The sequence below is a fragment of the Eumetopias jubatus genome, unplaced genomic scaffold (assembly GCF_037043125.1).
Source record: "Eumetopias jubatus isolate StellerSeaLion01/CBP00866 unplaced genomic scaffold, mEumJub1_p1.0 scaffold_13, whole genome shotgun sequence".
Classification (NCBI taxonomy): domain Eukaryota; kingdom Metazoa; phylum Chordata; class Mammalia; order Carnivora; family Otariidae; genus Eumetopias; species Eumetopias jubatus.
Window position 1 is genome coordinate 10,578,485 of NW_028274819.1, and position 16,777 is coordinate 10,595,261.

General features: G+C 54.2%; 1 protein-coding gene across 4 annotated transcripts in view; it reads right to left on the reverse strand.

The window, feature by feature from the left end:
• Positions 1-16,777, reverse strand: part of CD6 (CD6 molecule) — a 36,017-nt gene that overhangs the window by 3,623 nt on the left and 15,617 nt on the right. For 2 of the 4 annotated variants that reach the window (XM_028117922.2, XM_028117921.2), the window contains exons 2-9: positions 9,448-9,516; positions 8,149-8,499; positions 7,059-7,370; positions 6,057-6,359; positions 4,626-4,691; positions 2,255-2,395; positions 1,819-1,914; positions 640-762 (exon numbers count right to left, since the gene is read on the reverse strand). In XM_028117922.2, coding sequence (XP_027973723.2) covers positions 640-762; positions 1,819-1,914; positions 2,255-2,395; positions 4,626-4,691; positions 6,057-6,359; positions 7,059-7,370; positions 8,149-8,499; positions 9,448-9,516 — 1,461 coding nt within the window. The remainder of the gene's footprint in view (positions 1-639; positions 763-1,818; positions 1,915-2,254; positions 2,396-4,625; positions 4,692-6,056; positions 6,360-7,058; positions 7,371-8,148; positions 8,500-9,447; positions 9,517-16,777) is intronic. The other 2 variants (XM_028117923.2, XM_028117924.2) reach the window with 2 other exon arrangements.

Consider the following 16,777-nt stretch of genomic DNA (forward strand, 5'->3'; position numbering starts at 1 on the left):
GAAAGCAGCATCCTGGGCCCCTGCCAACTGCTCAGGACACCGTCGTTTGGGGGCCTCGGTCACACACAGTCAAACTCTCATCCTAACTTACATGGTGGGTCCTGGGGGGAGCTGGGAGTGTTTGACAGGCTCCTAAGGGAGTCCACCATAGGTGTGCGATCCTCTGGCCTAACCTCCAGTCTTGTGTGGGCCCTGCCTTAAGCACTGTCTTCCCCCCTCCTGTCCGCAGCAGGCAGGGAAGGGAGCTGGAAAAGCCAGCTAAGAGGTTCAAGCTGGGCTCGCCATGAAGGGAGGAAAAGGGGTGAGGTGGATGGGCAGCACGGGACACAGAAGGGGTGTGAGCATGTGAGAAGCCAGCCGAGCTTGTCTCTTGCCTCGACTTCCTTGTCTAATACACACACCTTTAGGTGAAGGTCGAGGGGCGGGTCTTAAGACCGCGCGCGGCCAGAGACAAAGGTGGGAAAGAAGGAGGCTGGAGACATGGAGTTGTCTCTAGGGTCACAAAGCACTTTGAAAGCTTCAGTCCAGTGGGTGTGCAGGGGTGATCAGGTGGAACCCACTGAAGCTCCCCAGCCACCCGGGGCCCTCTCCCTGGTTGGGACAGGTGGGCCCCCGGGGAGCCCAGGCCCAGGCACTCACTGTAGAAGGTGGTCAGGGCCATGGGAGGCTGGGCGCTGAAGTCATAGTGCTCATAGTCTGAGTCCGAGCTGGAGTCCGAGTCCTTGGGGAGTGGGGCCTGGACCTGGATGGGCAGCTTGGGAACTGGGGAGAGAGCAGAGTTGGGGCGTGGCCAGATGGTGGGCAGAAAGGCAGCAGAGAGTGTGGAGGGTGGGGACCAGAGACAGAGGGGCCGGGAGAGCACCAGGTAGCCCGTCTTGTACAAGACCATCCAGCCTGGGTTTTCCAAGCTCCCCCCAGCCATTTCAAACATGGGGATGTAATAACATTTGTTTATTTCACAAACACAGGGCAGTCACCGCATGCCCGGCGCTGTTCCGACATTTAAATAAATGATCTCATTGGGATTCTCGTCGCGGCTCTGTGAGGTAGGTACATCCGTGTCCCCATTTTACAGCTGAAGGAACTAAGGCACAGGGAGGTCCTCATCTTGCCCAGAGAAGCAGGCAGTGTGGCTCTTAACCCCTAGCCGGTAATAGTCAGTGAGCAAATGCCCTGAGCCTAACCTGTGGGCTAGGTTCTGTATTCGTATTCTTCCCTTGAACACATGGATTCCATGCACGGGGAATATTTATATTATTTGGCTGAGATTTGTATTGATCTTCCTGTCATTGAATGCTTTCAAATAAGGGTGATTTAATACAGTCCCAATGCAATGTGATTAAGCTCGAGTTCCTTTACAAGACTTTCAAGGAGTATAAACCCCTATGTTGTAAAAGATGGATGACCGATTTCCATTTTTCTTTCATTCAGAAAATACTAAATAAAATTATGTTCCAGGAAAATCTTGATGGGGCTCTGCAGGAAGGCTGATGGAGCAGACCATTGGAAGAGGCCATAATGTCCCAAACCTACCAACCAAGTAGCAGGGCCGAACTGTCCTCTGAGAAATGCGCTGGGCCTGTTTTATTCCAGAACTCGAAAGCCTAGCCTAGAATGACTACCCTGGAAGGTCATCTGCCCATCAGGGCGCAGATTGAGACATGACATGCCCAAGGTCCCACAGGCCCCAATGGGCTCACTGAGGTCTCCTCTCCAGTGGGGGGCACTGCTTTGACCTAAGCAGTACTGACCCTCCAGAAAGGATACCCTTCCTGTCCTCCCCAGCCCTCCCTACCCCCAGGGTAGGTGACATCCTACCTTCTTTGGGAATGGTGATGGGAACATCGTGATAGTTATTGATCCCTTCTTGGGTGGTGGCGAGTAGGTGCTGGTTGTTCACCATCACAGGGAGGGCTGAGGGAGGGGAGGCAGAGATTCTACAAGTCATTTTTTGCTCTCTCCCAGTCTACTTGGTCCTGCTCTCACTGAAACACCTTCCTCCTCAAACACACACACGCGTACACATAGAGTCTGGTCGGTCCTTCCATACACGGACGACTTCTGCTGGGCATGCTGGGAAAATCCTTCCCATTGGGAGGTGCCCCCCGGGGCCAGGGCTGGGTGGCCATTGCTGGATCACTGCCACTCCTGCTGGAGTCCCACAAGGCCCACATCCCCCTGAGAGGGTCATGCCTCAGGCCTGCTTCTTTCCCTCTCTGAGCCTCTCCTGTGGCTCCCAGAACTCTGTACCTACCGTATTTTCCTTTAACTTTCAAGAGGATGAGGGCTATGAAGATGAGTAAGCCAAGGAGGAGAATCCCCAGAACGATGCAGAAGAGGAGGAGCATTAGTTCCCGTGATTTCCAGTCCTCTGTTTTCATGGTCACAGAAGATTCTAGAAGCAAGAACCCCAAGTCAAGGAGAAAGAGGAATGGACATAGACTTCTCCTGGCCCTTCTTGCCTCTCCAGCCTCTTTGTGCTCACCCACTTCCCTTTTGGACCTACCCTCCTCCCCTCTTCTTTTTTTCGAATTCACCCATTTGCTTTTAGGTGCCTTGTATTTAGTAGGTGCTCAAGAAATGCATAAATGAATAACTGACTGAAGGAAACTTTCCCCTGGCCACCAGCCCACAGGGATCTGTCTCTCTGCTCAGTAATTATTGAGTGCCCACTGTGTGCCCACTAAGCCCTAGGGATACAAATATGACATCAGCATCACAGGCCTTGAGGGCACTGTCTCGTGGAGAGATCCATACGTTGGCTCAATCCAATATGGTGCCATGCTTGCTGGGATGGAGGTATGGGCAGGCATGAGGCCCTACAAGGGGCACCTAATTCTCTGGGGCGGAAGATCAAGGCTGGCTTCCCAGAGAAGGTGACTTGGAGCCACCTCTGGCAGCAAACAGGCCATCGGGAGAGCAAGATCTCCTTTCTGTGCCCTGGATGCATCCTTCCTACCAGACAGGCATTCCCTGAGGGTAGGGGTGAGGGCCGTGACTTTGGACCTCCCAGCCCTGTAGCCCTGGTGTGGCTTACAGTCTTCTCTCTTGGCCCCACCCCTGCTTAAAAGAACCCAAAACCTGGATAGAGGCTGAAGTGGGGCAGGTGCTGGGAGCCCTTGTCAGGGGGGAGACGGGAACCACCTCCTGCTCAGTGTATAAGGCCTGGGGTGCATCGGCCACAGGGCTGGATGAAGGGTAGTGACAGCTTTACAGGGGGCGGAGGGATGTGACCATCCCGATCCCCTGGCTGGGGATAGTGTCTGCTCCCCACTCCCAGAGATGACCCCTTCCCTGTTCTCATTTTCTTCCTTCCCCTCCATCTGCAAAGGGGGTGACTTGGACCAGCCTAGGAATTGCGCTTAGCAGCAGGAAGTGGGTGCAAGAGCGAGGCTGGGCTGTGGGGGGTAAGGGGAGACCAGTGAATTCGGGCCCAGAGGGACAGGGGCTGAGGACCGGGTTGTTGGGCCAAGGGCTAGAGTGTGGTCCTGGGAGGTGGGCTCCCCGCCCTGACCTCAGAGAGAGAGAGAGAGAGAGAGAGAGAGTGTGAGTGGGTGTCGGGCCAGGGTCCTGGCTGGAGCTCACCAGCATTTCATTCCCTCTCCGTGCCCTCCATGCCCTCATCCATAGCCAGGTTCTCTGTCAAGACTTGGTGCCCCTCCACTCCATCCCCAAGCCCCTGCCCACCCTCCTCTGGTGGAAGCAGGGGACGGCCTAGAGCCCGTGAACCTGGGCCAGCCCCTGTGGCTGGCCCAGCTACCCTGGGGTCGCCAAGGGGCTCCACGCCTGGACTCAATCATCACGAGAATAACTAACACTCAGACACTGCTCACTGTGGACTCCGCCCTGTTCCAAGGGCTTTAGAAAAATTAACTCACTGGAGACTCACAGCAGCGCTAGGAGAAAGTTACCATGATTATCTCCCCCATTTTACAGCCAAGGGGTCTGAGGCTCAGAGAGGTTCAGACTTGCCCACCATTCACAGCTAGGGGGAGGTACAGCTGGGATCTGAGCCTCGGGAGTCTTCCTGGAGTCAGCCAAACAATCCATAGCTGGCAGGCAGAGGAGCACGGCTCAGAGCCTTGGGTGCACACTCCAGCCAACGCTGGCTGGCCGGCCTTCACCTTCTGAGCCTGAGCTTCTTTCTCTGTGTAAGGGCTCTAAGGAGACCTCCCCCCATGGGGACACCGGGAGGCTTACAGGGCCAGGAAAGAGTGTCGGTAGAGCTCTGGGCCAGTGCCCGGGGTATGAGAAACACACTGTCACCCTTGGCACACCTACAACTGGCCAGAGGCCAACCAGACCAGTGCGGGCTCTCTCCAGCTCTATCCTCCTGCACGACAGGAGCTGACAGGAGAGTGGGCTCCTGTCCGTGAAGTACCAGGATTCTGGGAGCTGGGGAGCTGACATGGCAGGGAGGGGAGGGGGGAGGAGCAAAAGCACCCCCAGAACAGAGCGGTGGGGTGGGGTGGGGGCGGAGGGAGAGGCAAGTGCATTGTCTGGAGGTGGGGGATGGGGGATGAACCATCGGGGCCCCTCCCAGGTGCACACCTGCGTTCACGCAGGTATGCACCTGCACACGTGAACCCACCTCTCTGAGAAACCGTGAACCAAGTGACACTCACCTACGGTGACTGGCTGAACACTTGCAGGGACTTCAGGAGTGGACAGATTGAGCAGACTCCGGGAGCCTGTCAGAAAACACCGTTCATGCCCTCAACACATTACTGAGCACCTACTCTGTGCCAGTCCTTGGGTTAGACACTGAACAAGCAGACAAGTAACCTGTAGCAAGGGGCGTGGTCCCATGGGAAGCGGGGGGGGGGGGGGGGCGCGGCATATGGTTAAGGAAACCTACCTTTTCTACCCCCCATAATAAGGAAGATCTCATGGATCTTCTTTGGTTAGAATAAGAGGCTAATAAAAAGAAGTATCTCTTCTTTCTGTAAAAATCTGCTACACACCACAGATCCCTTTCTCTGTTAAGTCTTGGGTTCACTCTGGGCACCTGCCTGGCTCAGTCGTTAAGCGTCTGCCTTCTGCCCAGGTCATGATCCCAGGGTCCTGGGATCGAGCCCCGCATTGGGCTCCCTGCTCAGCAGGAAGCCTGCTTCTCCCTCTCCCACTCCCCCTGCTTGTGCTCTCTCTCTCTTTCTCTCTCTCTGTCAAATAAATAAATACAATCTTAAAAAAAAAAGTATTGGGTTCACTCTTTACATTGGCCTTGGGAGCTGGGAAGCTGACATGATGATCATTATCATAATCATTTGACAGGTAAGGGATGGAGCTTACAAAGCCCCTTGGTGGGCATTATCTGATTTCCCAGCTACCCTGTGAAGTGGCTAGGATCAGCATCCACATATTCGTGGAACTGAAGCCTCCCAGTGGGTGAGCCCCAGAGCTGGAGTTCATTGCCAGGTGCCTGAACTCCATAGGGATATTAATACCATGTTTCTTTGGGTCTAATGCTCTGGCTCTTTCACATTTTAACTCCTCTGAAATTGGGGTGATGGCATCAATTGCTACAATTGATGACATGTTGTGAGCTTATTTTGGCAGCAGTTTCGTCCTTTATGGGACATAAAATAATAATAGGGTGACATATCAATGCCACCTGGGATTTGGTGAAATATGGCAGAATCCAATTCATAGCGTGGACATGAGGCTTAGCTGAAAAAAAGAGGTATCAGGTGCTCCCCAGTGCCTGCCACATGATCGGGGCTCCAGACCCTGTCTCCCAAATATTATTTCGCTATGACCACCTATGATCACCAACCCTGGGATGGCAGCTGGTTTCATCCCCTGAGCCAATTCCGGGCAACAGGGATCCCTGCTTAGCATATAATAAGGCCTTAATACATATGTGGGGGCCGAGTCGAGGCTCTGTGGGCAAGAATGCCCTGATTAATTAGCCCTGTCTTCCTGGACATGGTAAGTGACTGACGCCAGCAATTGTCATCCCTGACCTAGTCCAAGTTCTTAGGCTTCGGATTCAGGTGGAATTCCTGGTGCAAATCTGGGGGAGAGGGTGAGGTAGGGGTGGGGAGGAGGGGTACCTGAGCAGACGACTTGGGCTGCGCTCGACTGGCTGCAGAGGTTGGAGTTGTTGAACCGCCAGGCGCAGTCGGAGAGGGTGGGCTCCTCTCCTGTGCACGAGTAGTACATTCTGCCCGGCAGGGAGTGGGGCAGCCCGCTCGGTATTCCGACCATGGTCCCACAGCCCAGGGCCCGGCAGAGCACATGGGCCTCCGGCGCATACCACTCACTGTTACACACTGTGCTCCAGACCCCACGGAAATGGACCTCCACCTGCCCCTCGCAGGGGTCACGGCCCCCAGTCAGGCGCCAGGACTGGTGCTCTGCAGGGGAGAGGTGGGGCACGGGGGCAGAGTCAGATCAGGATCCTTTGGGCTGAAACCCCCACCAGACCAGACTCAGGAATGCAAACACCCTACGGCCAATCGGTCTCCAGATCCTGTGTGCTTTCCCTCCTACGTCTGCATCCCCCTCTCATCTGCTCCATCTGCTCGGGCTGGCACTGCATGCCTGCTACTCAAACTGTGGTCTGCGGACCTGCAGCATCAGCTTGGCATGGACTCTCGGCAGAAATGCAGAATCTCAGACTCTGCCCAGACCTACTGAATCAGAATCTATATCGAGACAGCCTCCCCTCCCCATTCCTGTGCACATTAAAGAGAAGCCCTGGCTGGACCAGAACTTCATGGCCTCCTCCGGACTGCTGACCGCCTCCTCAGGGGCCTCCCCGCCTCTGTCTCTGCTTGCTGCTCTGAACCAGGTGACCAACTCACACTGGGGAAGAGTCTCCCCTCTAATGTGGTTTCCTCCAGGAGGTGGGCAGGCTTGTCCCTCCCCCTCTGGATTGCCCCCTACCTCTAAACTCCTTTCCTAGGGCATTTATCACTCTCTCCCCCAGATGGCGCTTGCCTGGGTCTTACCTTCCCTGGTGGACTTGACCTCGCACCAGCCGAGGCCATCCCTCCCCGCACCCGGCCACGGTAAGGCCTGGTGGCTGACCCATACCCTCGCCGCCTGCTGACCTGAGCACACCACACCGGCGTCCTCCTTGTGGCCGCAGTACCCGTCTCCTGGCAGCCCCGGGCAGTCCCACAGGTAGGTCTCGTCCCCTGAGCAGTTCACCTGGTCCCGGTGGATGGGTCCTTGGCCAGGGGCGAAGTGCAAGCCGGGCAGGGCCTGAACCGCCCAGCCGCAGTTCAGTTGCCGGCACACCACGTGCGAATCCTCCAGGTCCCACGTGTCGTCGCACACCGAACCCCACCGGCCCTGCTCTAGCATCTCCACGCGGCCTGCGCACTGACTGCTACTGCCCACCAACCGCACGGCGCGGTTCTCTGGGGAAGGAGGGGAAAGCGTTGGTGGGTGGTCGAGGAAGGGAGGGCTGGGAGGGTGGTGGTGGCTGTGGATCCAATGAGAGGAGCTGGTAATTCGGTGGGCAGGATTGGGGAACCCTGTTAGGACTGGGGCCCTAGTGGGCAGATGTGGGGGACCCCTCAGGACTAGGGACCTGCAGGCAGGACTGGACACCTGAGGGGGAGGGGGCGGGCTATGGAGCCGGTGGGAGGGGCTAGTAACCTGGTGGCCGGGCCGGGGGAAGCCTCAGGGCTGCGGCGGGGGGCGCGGGAGGGGGGACTGGGGGGGAGAGCTGCAGACTGGTGGGGGGGGCTAGAGACCTGGTGGGCGGGGCCTGAAGAGCAGGTGGGGGCTGGAAAGTGACAATGCTAAGGGACACTGGGGAACCTGGCATATTTATGTACATGGGGGATAGGGGCAGAGATAGAGGTCCTAAGCGAGAGAAGGCGCGGGACCCGTAAGTAAGGGCCAGAGACCCAGGTAGGACTGGGGACCCAAGTGGTCAAACTGGAGATCTAGTAGGGAGAGAGGCCTGGGGGCCAGATCAGAGGATGTGCTCAGAGCTGGAAACGAGGCAGCGCTGCAGTCCTCCAGCGTGGGAACCAGCTGTGTTTGCGATGAGGGTAGGGTGGAGGGCGGGGGTGAAGTCTGGAGGGTAAGGCTCGGGTCCGGTGGCGAGGACTGGGGACAGGAGTGAGGAGCAATGGCTGAAAGCCTGAGGGTAGGGCAGGCAGGGCGCAGGGGGTGGTCTGCTCGTACCCGCACAGGTGACCTTGGCCGGCCTCCCGTTGCTGTCGCACACATGCTCCACCACTTTGCAGAGTTGCCACTCGGCACTTCTGCACAGGACGGCGGGCGCCAGGGCCAGGGTGGCGTTCGTGGTCTTGCTGGTGTTCCCGGCGCCGGGCGCAGGCGTCAGCTCCAGGGATGGCAAGGTGAGCTGGGTGGCTTCCCAGGCCCCGCCGCAGCCCAGCGCGCCACACACGGCCTCGGAGGCCAGGCTGTCCCAGAGCGCCCCGCAGGCCGGTTCCCAGGACAGCCCGAGCCAGACCTCCACTGCCCCACTGCAGCGGCTGCTCCCGTTCACCAGACGGACCCCCAGCAGCTGTCCTGGAATAGCCAGACGCCCGCTGAGGCCTCCACCCACCCCGCGGCAGGTCTCAGGGATGGGGGTGGGGATGAGGGCTGCCAGGGGAGCTCCACCGGGTTATCTTGGACAATATCCCACTGGGCCCTGGGCCTCAGCCTTCCAATCTGCAAAATGGGGCTGGGCTGGTTCATCCCCGAGGCCCCTTTGAGGCCTGACCTGGTTCTCCTTAGCGTCTGGAGAAGGGGGCTGAGGGCGACTGTAGAGGTTAGGGTGCCTTCATTAGGTGTGGGGTGACAGAGAACCAGGGGTCCAGTCCCCACAAACCTCCCTCTCTTGCCCCTTTCTCCAGGGTACCCTGGCATGAAAGAAGGGCAGAGTTCTGGGTTCGGGGGCCCTCCTTGGCACTGTGGGTGCCACGCTTCCCCCTCTGCTGTTCTGGAGGGTGCCACCATGACCTCGAAACCCTGGGGGGTGGATACGGGGTTGGTGATGGGGTTGAAGCCAGGTTGCTTGGGACGGTGGGTCTCCCTTCCCCAGATACCCTCCTTGGGGAGCCACCTGCCCATTTTTGCCTGGGATTGCACCCCCAGGGTGGCACGCAGCTTTGCACAGAGGAGCTGCTTAATAAATACCTGTGGAGTTAATCAAGGACCCACCTGATGGAACCCCACCACCCCCACCAAGAGTCCTTTAGTTTGTTCTCAACAAATCCCCTTAAAATGCTCACTGAACATTTTGCCCACAAGTATGTGACATTTGATCAGTGGCCTTTTGAAGATGGTAGTTCTAAGCTTTCAGAGTGGATGGAATGGTGGCCCTTCGGGCATTGAGCCAGGAAGAAGTGTTGTCTGAAGTTAGGGAGCCTCCCTGACACCCTAAAAGTCCGTTTTCCTTCCCCATCACCCGGGATACCGCCTGCCTGGTGTCAGAAAGCAGGCTGTGGGCCCCCAGAAGGATTCTTTCCTCACCTGGCTCCAAGGGCAGGGTCTCTGCACTGCTGGTGTTGGGCTGGTCAGATGGAGCTGGAGTCGGGTGACCTGGAATGAACCAGCAGCAGCCGGTGGGTGAGCGAGCTCAGAGGTAGAGGCACAGAGGTGCCTTGAAGGTCAGGGGCCACTTTCTGGAGCTGGGGCTACATGGGGACTTTGAACGACCATGGTCCTGGGCCTTGGGCAGAGTTGCCTCATTGAGGGTAGGGAAATTCTCAAGCTCTGTTGCGGCAGCATCTTCTGCTTCGTCTTTGAATTGTACAAACGCCCTCAGAAATCAGAGTAGAGCAGGGAGGAACGACTGTGGGCTTTGGGGCCAGACCTACTTACTGGCTGAGTGACTATGGATGGGTTACCAAGCTCTCTTGGCCAGAGTCCCAATTTATTGGCCACAGCACCTAGGGGTTGTGTTGTGCTAAGAGGAGTCAATGTCTGTACCATACTTGACATACAGAAAAAGCTCAAAAATGGGAGTTATTGTTAGGAAAAACATTTTCGTTTGGAAAATCTGTTTGAGAAATTCATACCAGGGGCGCCTGGGTGGCTCAGATGATTGTGTCTGCCTTCGGTTCGGGTCATGATCCCAGGGTCCTAGGATCGAGCCCCGCATTGGGCTCTCTGCTCCGCGGGGAGCCTGCTTCTCCCTCACACTCTCCCTCTGTGCTTTCTCTCTCAAATAAATAAATAAAATCGTAAAAGAAACAAACAAAGAAATTCCTACCAGACTTTAGGGTGATTGGTGCATCGTGGGGTGGGACCATCCAACTGTAAAGCGCTTTCAGATACTGAAAAACTCAACACTTGCCGAGAGCTGAACATATGTCAGCACTTATTATTCACATGCATTATTCCTTTTCCCCTCAACCACGCCAGGAGGTAGATATGAACATTCACTTTTTACAAACTCGGAAAGCGGGGCCCAAAGATAGAAATCCATCTCCTGTGCCAGGTGATGCCCCTTCGTCCCTCCAGAGCCGCTGTCTGCTCGGCCCTGATGGGCTGATTTGTTTGGACTAAATCAGCAACTTCCTGGGCCCTTCTGCTTCTGCCTGGCTCAGCCAATAGGGAGCCACAGCAGACATAGGAGGGAGGGAGGAGTGTGGAGGGGGGGGTGCTTATTCTCCTTTTCTGTGAGCTCCCCCACCTGAAGGTGATCCCTCGTCTCCTTGACTCTCTCCTCTGGTCTCACTGACTGCTCCCTGCCCTTGCCTCCTTGGGCCCCCGGGGTGGCAACTGCTCCTCGGCTTCCAGGTCTTGCTTACCTTGCCCTTTGTAAATACGCCCCTTCAAATGCTCCTGTTTTGATAGTGCCACCCATTTCCTGTTGGGTCCCTGACTGACCCATGGCCTGAGGCCACGCAGCTCAGCAAGAAGCAGGACCTGGATTTGAACTGTCTGCGGGGAGTCAGCTCCTTGCCTGGCGGGGATATTCCTGCTGGCAGAAGCACAAAGGGAGGGCTGAGGCAGAGACTGTGGCGCTCCCCGAGGAGCTCTGCTGCACTCAGGGTCTCATACTCAGGCTGGGCCATTGCTGTCTGGAAGAAGGACGTGTGCTCGCTGACGGGCCAACATGGGTAAGATGCAAGTGCGTGTCCTCCATCTCTTTTTTTGCTGTGGTGCCAGGATCTGAGGCCCTGATGCAACTGCAAGATGGAGGCGGATGCTGACCCCGCTAGAATTTTGTGTAAGAAGTGAACCCGTATTCCTGTTCAGATCCGGGTGCCCCCTCCCAAAATAAAACAAAAAACACCCCCACAAAACCAAAAAAAAAAAAAAAAAAACAAAACCCAAAAAAGCCCCCAAACCAGAAAGTGAATCTTTAGTCGGTTAAACCGTGAAGATTTCAGGCTGTGCTTGTTACTGGAGCCCAGCCTGGCCTGGCCTGACTGCTAGGAGCTACAGACTCACATGGCTACTACACAGTCTCAGCCTCCCCTGGGCAGATACCGTGGACTCACACCCAGATGTGCACACGCGCACATGCACGCCCACCCTCATCCTGCAGAACGGCTCTCCTACAAGCATCCATCTGGGCCACTCCATCACTCAGACGGAAAGTCATCAGGCCTAGAATTGCCTGTCACCAACTCCCTGGTTGGCTGCCCAGCCTGACCCCCTGGCGGGGACTCAGAATTCAGAGCACAGACTCCATGGCTAATGTAATATTCAGAACGAGAATTCAGAGGCCCACAAATTAGGATGGCAGAATCCTGGTTCCCACAGCAACAGCCCCAATGTCCCTGGGAACCTATCCTATAGAAATAACCTGGATTACCCCACAGAGATTAGAGTACACCTGTCAGAACTGGAACATTCTAGATTCCTTTCTCCAACTGGGCCCCTTTCAAACTGTGTGACTCAGGCAGATCATTTAACTTCTCCTAGCCTCGGGCACTTGCTCAGCAAACTGGGAACAATAGGAACCCCGTTGCAGCTCATCATGAGCACAAAATGAGAGGACTCTTCTTGCAGCCAGAACTTAGATTCGCTGCACGGTAGATGGTCTTCCCCTATGTCATTTCTCATAGTAAAACCATGACCCCACCCCCCCCCGAAGCTGGAGACAACGGAATTGTCTAAAAGCAAGTGAGGGATTGGTTAGGAAGATCCACATTAAAAATGTTCACAAAAAATATTCACAAAGAGGGACGCCTGGGTGGCTCAGTCAGTTAAGCATCTGCTTTCGGCTCGGGTCATGTTCCCCAGGACCTGGGATCGAGCCCCACATCGGGCTCCCTGCTCAGCGGGGAGCCTGCTTCTCCCTCTCCCTCTGCCCCTCCCCGGATCGCGCGCTCTCTCTCTGACAAATAAATAAAATCTTTAAAAAATATATTCACAAAGAATTTTTAATGATGTGGGGAAAGCTATAAATATGGTGGTGCACTCCCCTCCAGCCCCCGCCCCCGCGCAGCCTGGTGTCAAGCTTCTGAAGGTCTCCCAGGACCCAGAAGGAGCCCAGGTTCGGTCCCCCATTCTGTCCTCCCCTCGAACCCTGGGACCCTTTTCCTCTGTGGCCCTGGCCACATACAATTACAGTGCTTTCGGTGACGAGCTGTTGACTCGCATCGGTCCCTCTGGATTCTCAGGGTCTTGGGGGCAGGGACTGTTTCTATTTTGTTCACTCCCATATCCCTGGCACCTGGCACAGTGCCTTGCCCAGAAGAGATGCTAAAAGGATATAAATAAATGAAATTCAATCTCTACTACAGAAGAAAGCATAGGAAAAATATAAACACTAGCAAGAAATATACCCATACAGGGAGTTTTGTTGTTTTCTCTCTCCTTTTGTAGCTCTAAATTTTTAACATCTTCTACAACAAAATAAAAATTAAAGGTCTCCAAAGAAACAAACAGGCCTTTTCTTCCTGGGGGAACACGTGGCTAGCTCACAGTACTAACAATGAGTTTTAAACCAACTGTCCACACGTTCTGCTCTCCCGAGCCTGCGGAGAGGGCCAGGCACGATGTGGCCATGTCAGCCAGAGCCATCCTTGCTCCTGGGGGTGAAATGAAGAGCCCGTGTGCTCCGTGGGCCAAGGTGTTTCCTCTCCTGTAAATGTCAACATCCCTGGGTCACTGGGCTGAGCGTTGAGGAAGTGGGTCCCGGCTGATTTCTACCATTAGCTTTCTGTGTGATCCTGGTTGGGTCTTTTATACTCCCCGGACCTGTTTTCTCACTTGCAAGACAACAGGTTGATAGCTTTCTGGTCTCTTCTAGTCCTTCCATTCTTCTGTTATAATTAGATAAATTATATAATGAAAGACAACATCTACTGAACACTCACTGTATGCCCCGTAGAAGATAACATTGTGCATTATCCACTTGTAGTAGCTGTTTGAATCCTCACAACTACCCAATGAGGTGGGTACTATTAGAATCCTTGTGTCATCGCAGAGAAAACTGCAACACAGAGAGGTTAAGTAAGTCACCCAGGGTCACCCAATCTGGTCAGTATTAGAGGCAAGACCAGAACCTGGGCAGTCTGGCTTTAGAAGCCACTCTTTTAAACCACTACATTGTACAACTTCCAACATCCTATCAAGATAGATGGGAAATCTGTCCCATACTCTCAGTCTATCGTTTCAGGGGTAGGTTCATCATATGCAAAGAGTTCTTATGTACAAATGCAGCAGAGCAGTAGAAATCTGGACATGTCAGAGATCATTTTGTCCGAAATGGACAATTATGTAGTGCTGTGCTGTCCAATATGGTTAAAATTTTCATTTTATTCAGTTCAATTCATTTAAATTTAATTTTAAAAAACTGGTATTCAATCCAGTCATTGGAAAATTTCAAAGAAATGTTCGAGCAACATAGACCTGCAAATCTACCTTTTCCTTAGTAAATTTTGTGAAATCTAAATACAGATTAAGTCCTGCTGATGAAACTTTAATGTCTGGATTGAGGTTGGCTTTAAGCGCCAACCGCAAACCGTATTTCAAAGACTTGGTAAGGAAAAAAAGCAACACCAAGAATGGAAAATAGTTAATTGTTAACTTTCTATATTGACAGCATGTTGAAATGATATTTTGGACATCTGGATTAAATAAAATATATCATTATGTTAATTTCATCCGTTTGTTTTTACTTTTTAAAATGTGGCTCCTGGAAAATTTAAAATGACAAATGTGGTTCTCATCATATTTGTATCAGACAGCGTGGTATGGGGGAGAACGTGCGCCTCGCACCCACGGGCTTGGACAGGAGTCCCGGCCCTGCCCTCCTTAACCATCAAGGAGTCATTTAGACATGTACGCCTGATTCTCCCCTCCGTAAGCTGGAGTTCATAGTGCTTCTCTCAGAAGGATTTTGTGAGCGAGTGTTTTGTAAACTGTTGAGACCATGCAGACGTGATTATTATTACTGCCCAGGCCTATGATCTCATTGAACTGATGCAAAATCTGAGGTCCCGGGGCAAGGAAGTGTACCCCAAAGCCCACAGCGAGTCAAACTCCCAGGACAGTGGTCTTTTTCTAATACTTGAGATGGATTAATTTAGTTTAATTCCCACAGCAAGCCCACGGAATGGGGAAACGGAGGCACAAGTCCATTTAGTAATTTGCCCAAGATGACACAGTTAGAAAAAGGTGGAGCTGGGATTTGAACACAGGCTATCTGGCTCCAGAGACCACACTCTTAACCGCTCTACTCCACAGGTTGGAATCCAGCATCCTGGTTTTTGCTTCAGTGACCATGCCGAGGGTGGGGGGCTGGGAGTTCTCACAAGCCGGCGGGGGGCATGGTCTTCTAGACTCCTTCCAACTCTGCACTGCTCAGCAAGCCCCGAACGTAGCAACAAGAGCTCAACCCCCAATGGCGATACAGCCCAGCACTCAAGCCCCAGGGACTAATTTCCAAAAGGGGTCCTGACGCCAAGGATGAGCTGCAATGAGGAGACCATTCTTCCCCCGGCAGGGGCCCCTGGGATGACATTTGTCCCCCTGCCCTCCCGTGGCCGCGAGCTGCCTTGCCCCTTCTGCACCGGCTCTCCAACACAGGCTGGCTCCGGCACCCTTGGAAGCCCCTGCTTCAACTCTGAGGAGAAAGAGAATCAACCACCAACAGAACCAGAGGCATTTGGGGGAGGTGCCCTGACAGGGAGGGGGCTGGGACTGTGTGAATGTTTTCCTTTTAAGAACTTTCCTTGAAGTTGTTAATGGGGAGCGATCCATAGAACTGGAAAGAAAAACAGAACAATCTATAATTCCATTAAAATTGGAAAGAAGCATGGTGCTGGCTCACACAAAGTAACTTTGAACTTGATTGGGAGTAGCTAACGGTGTTCCGTCTCTGAAGGGACTTGGAGGGGTCGTGACACCCAGTTGGGCTGAGTTTACTTTGACACAGAGACTGAGGCTGGCCCGGGGGCTTGGTTGGACAGCATGGCCCTCGTTCACAGAGGTGACTGGTGTCAGGTGGCTGTGCGGAATAGATCAGGCAGCACCTGCTGTGATTCTCCGAACCCAGGAAGGTTGGGGTGACCTCTCTCCCCTTGGAACCTAAAAACAAGTCAGTGACTTGGTGTTTTGGCCTTAGTTTACTTTGACAGTTTTTGTTCTCTCCTCTTCTACCTCGGAAAAGCTCGGGAACACAAAGGAAACTCAATGTGCATGCTACAAACTGGATGTTTGTCTCCCCCACCCCAATCCATATATTGAAGCCCTACTCCCCAGTGTGATGGAAGTGGAGGGGGGAGCATGGTTAAATGTCAGAGAAATCTAGCCTTTTTACCTTTCTTGGGTCACCCTGCCACACGACAGAGGATGTTTGCATGCGCAGCATCCTCCCTACCTGCCCTGGTGGAATTCACCTCCTCCACCACCAAATCCACGGGGAGTCAAGGACAACAATTCATAACCTCCACTGAAAGAGAAGCGCCACCATAAGAATAATGCAACATAACGGGCTCTGGGGTCTGTTAGATTTCTGGAACTCCCCCATTCTCCCCTCTCTTGCTCAAGAAAGCGAGGGGATGTGAGTGACATTATGCTGGGAGCCGAGAAACGAGTCTGTGGCTGGCCTGCGTTCAATTCCATTAACACCCTCTGACTGTTCACCACGTGCGTGACTGGGGCAGGTGCCTGGGAGATGCGTGAGGCAGGAAGATCCTGGGAGTGGGAGGGTCCATGGCCTTTCCCACGCACCCGTGCATCTCTTCGGAAATCCTTTTTTCATAATTCAGAATGCAGACTTGGGGGACAGACAGAATAGTGGCCCGAGCCCTCTCTGCTGATCGCTGGCTGTGTGACCTTGGGAAGGTCTCTGAGCCCTGCCAGACTCGATTTGAAGCCGGCACTGTATATGATGCCGGGTTTGCAGCGTGTTGCCCTGAGCGCTGCATGAAGAATGGAGGTGAGATGCCTAGGACGTGGTATACCGCTGCTGTCATTATCATCCCGCAGCCTGAGGCTTTGGCCTACTCTCTCTTGTCCAGTCCCAAGCGCACAGGGGAGGGCATCTGGCCATCGATTACACATTCCGTCCCAGGCATAACGATGACTCTGAGGGCCCTTCAGCCTTCTCCTCTGCAAAAGGACTATTCCCGTTCCCCAAAGACTGCATTCTTTCCTCCTTCCTCTCCATCTTTCTTATGAACCTTAGCAGAGCTGCCCCACACTCACATCTTGCTGCCGCCTTCCCTGGCTCTGCAAGCATGGCATCCGGTGGTCCTGGAGATGAGAGGTGGCCTGCGGTTGCCATGGTAACAGGAGTTCCTCCAAAAACAAAGGCTCCTGTGGTCCTGACCTAAGGCTTGCTCAGGTTCCCATGCCAGACTACATACCTTCTTTGCAGGTGCCAGATGGTAAG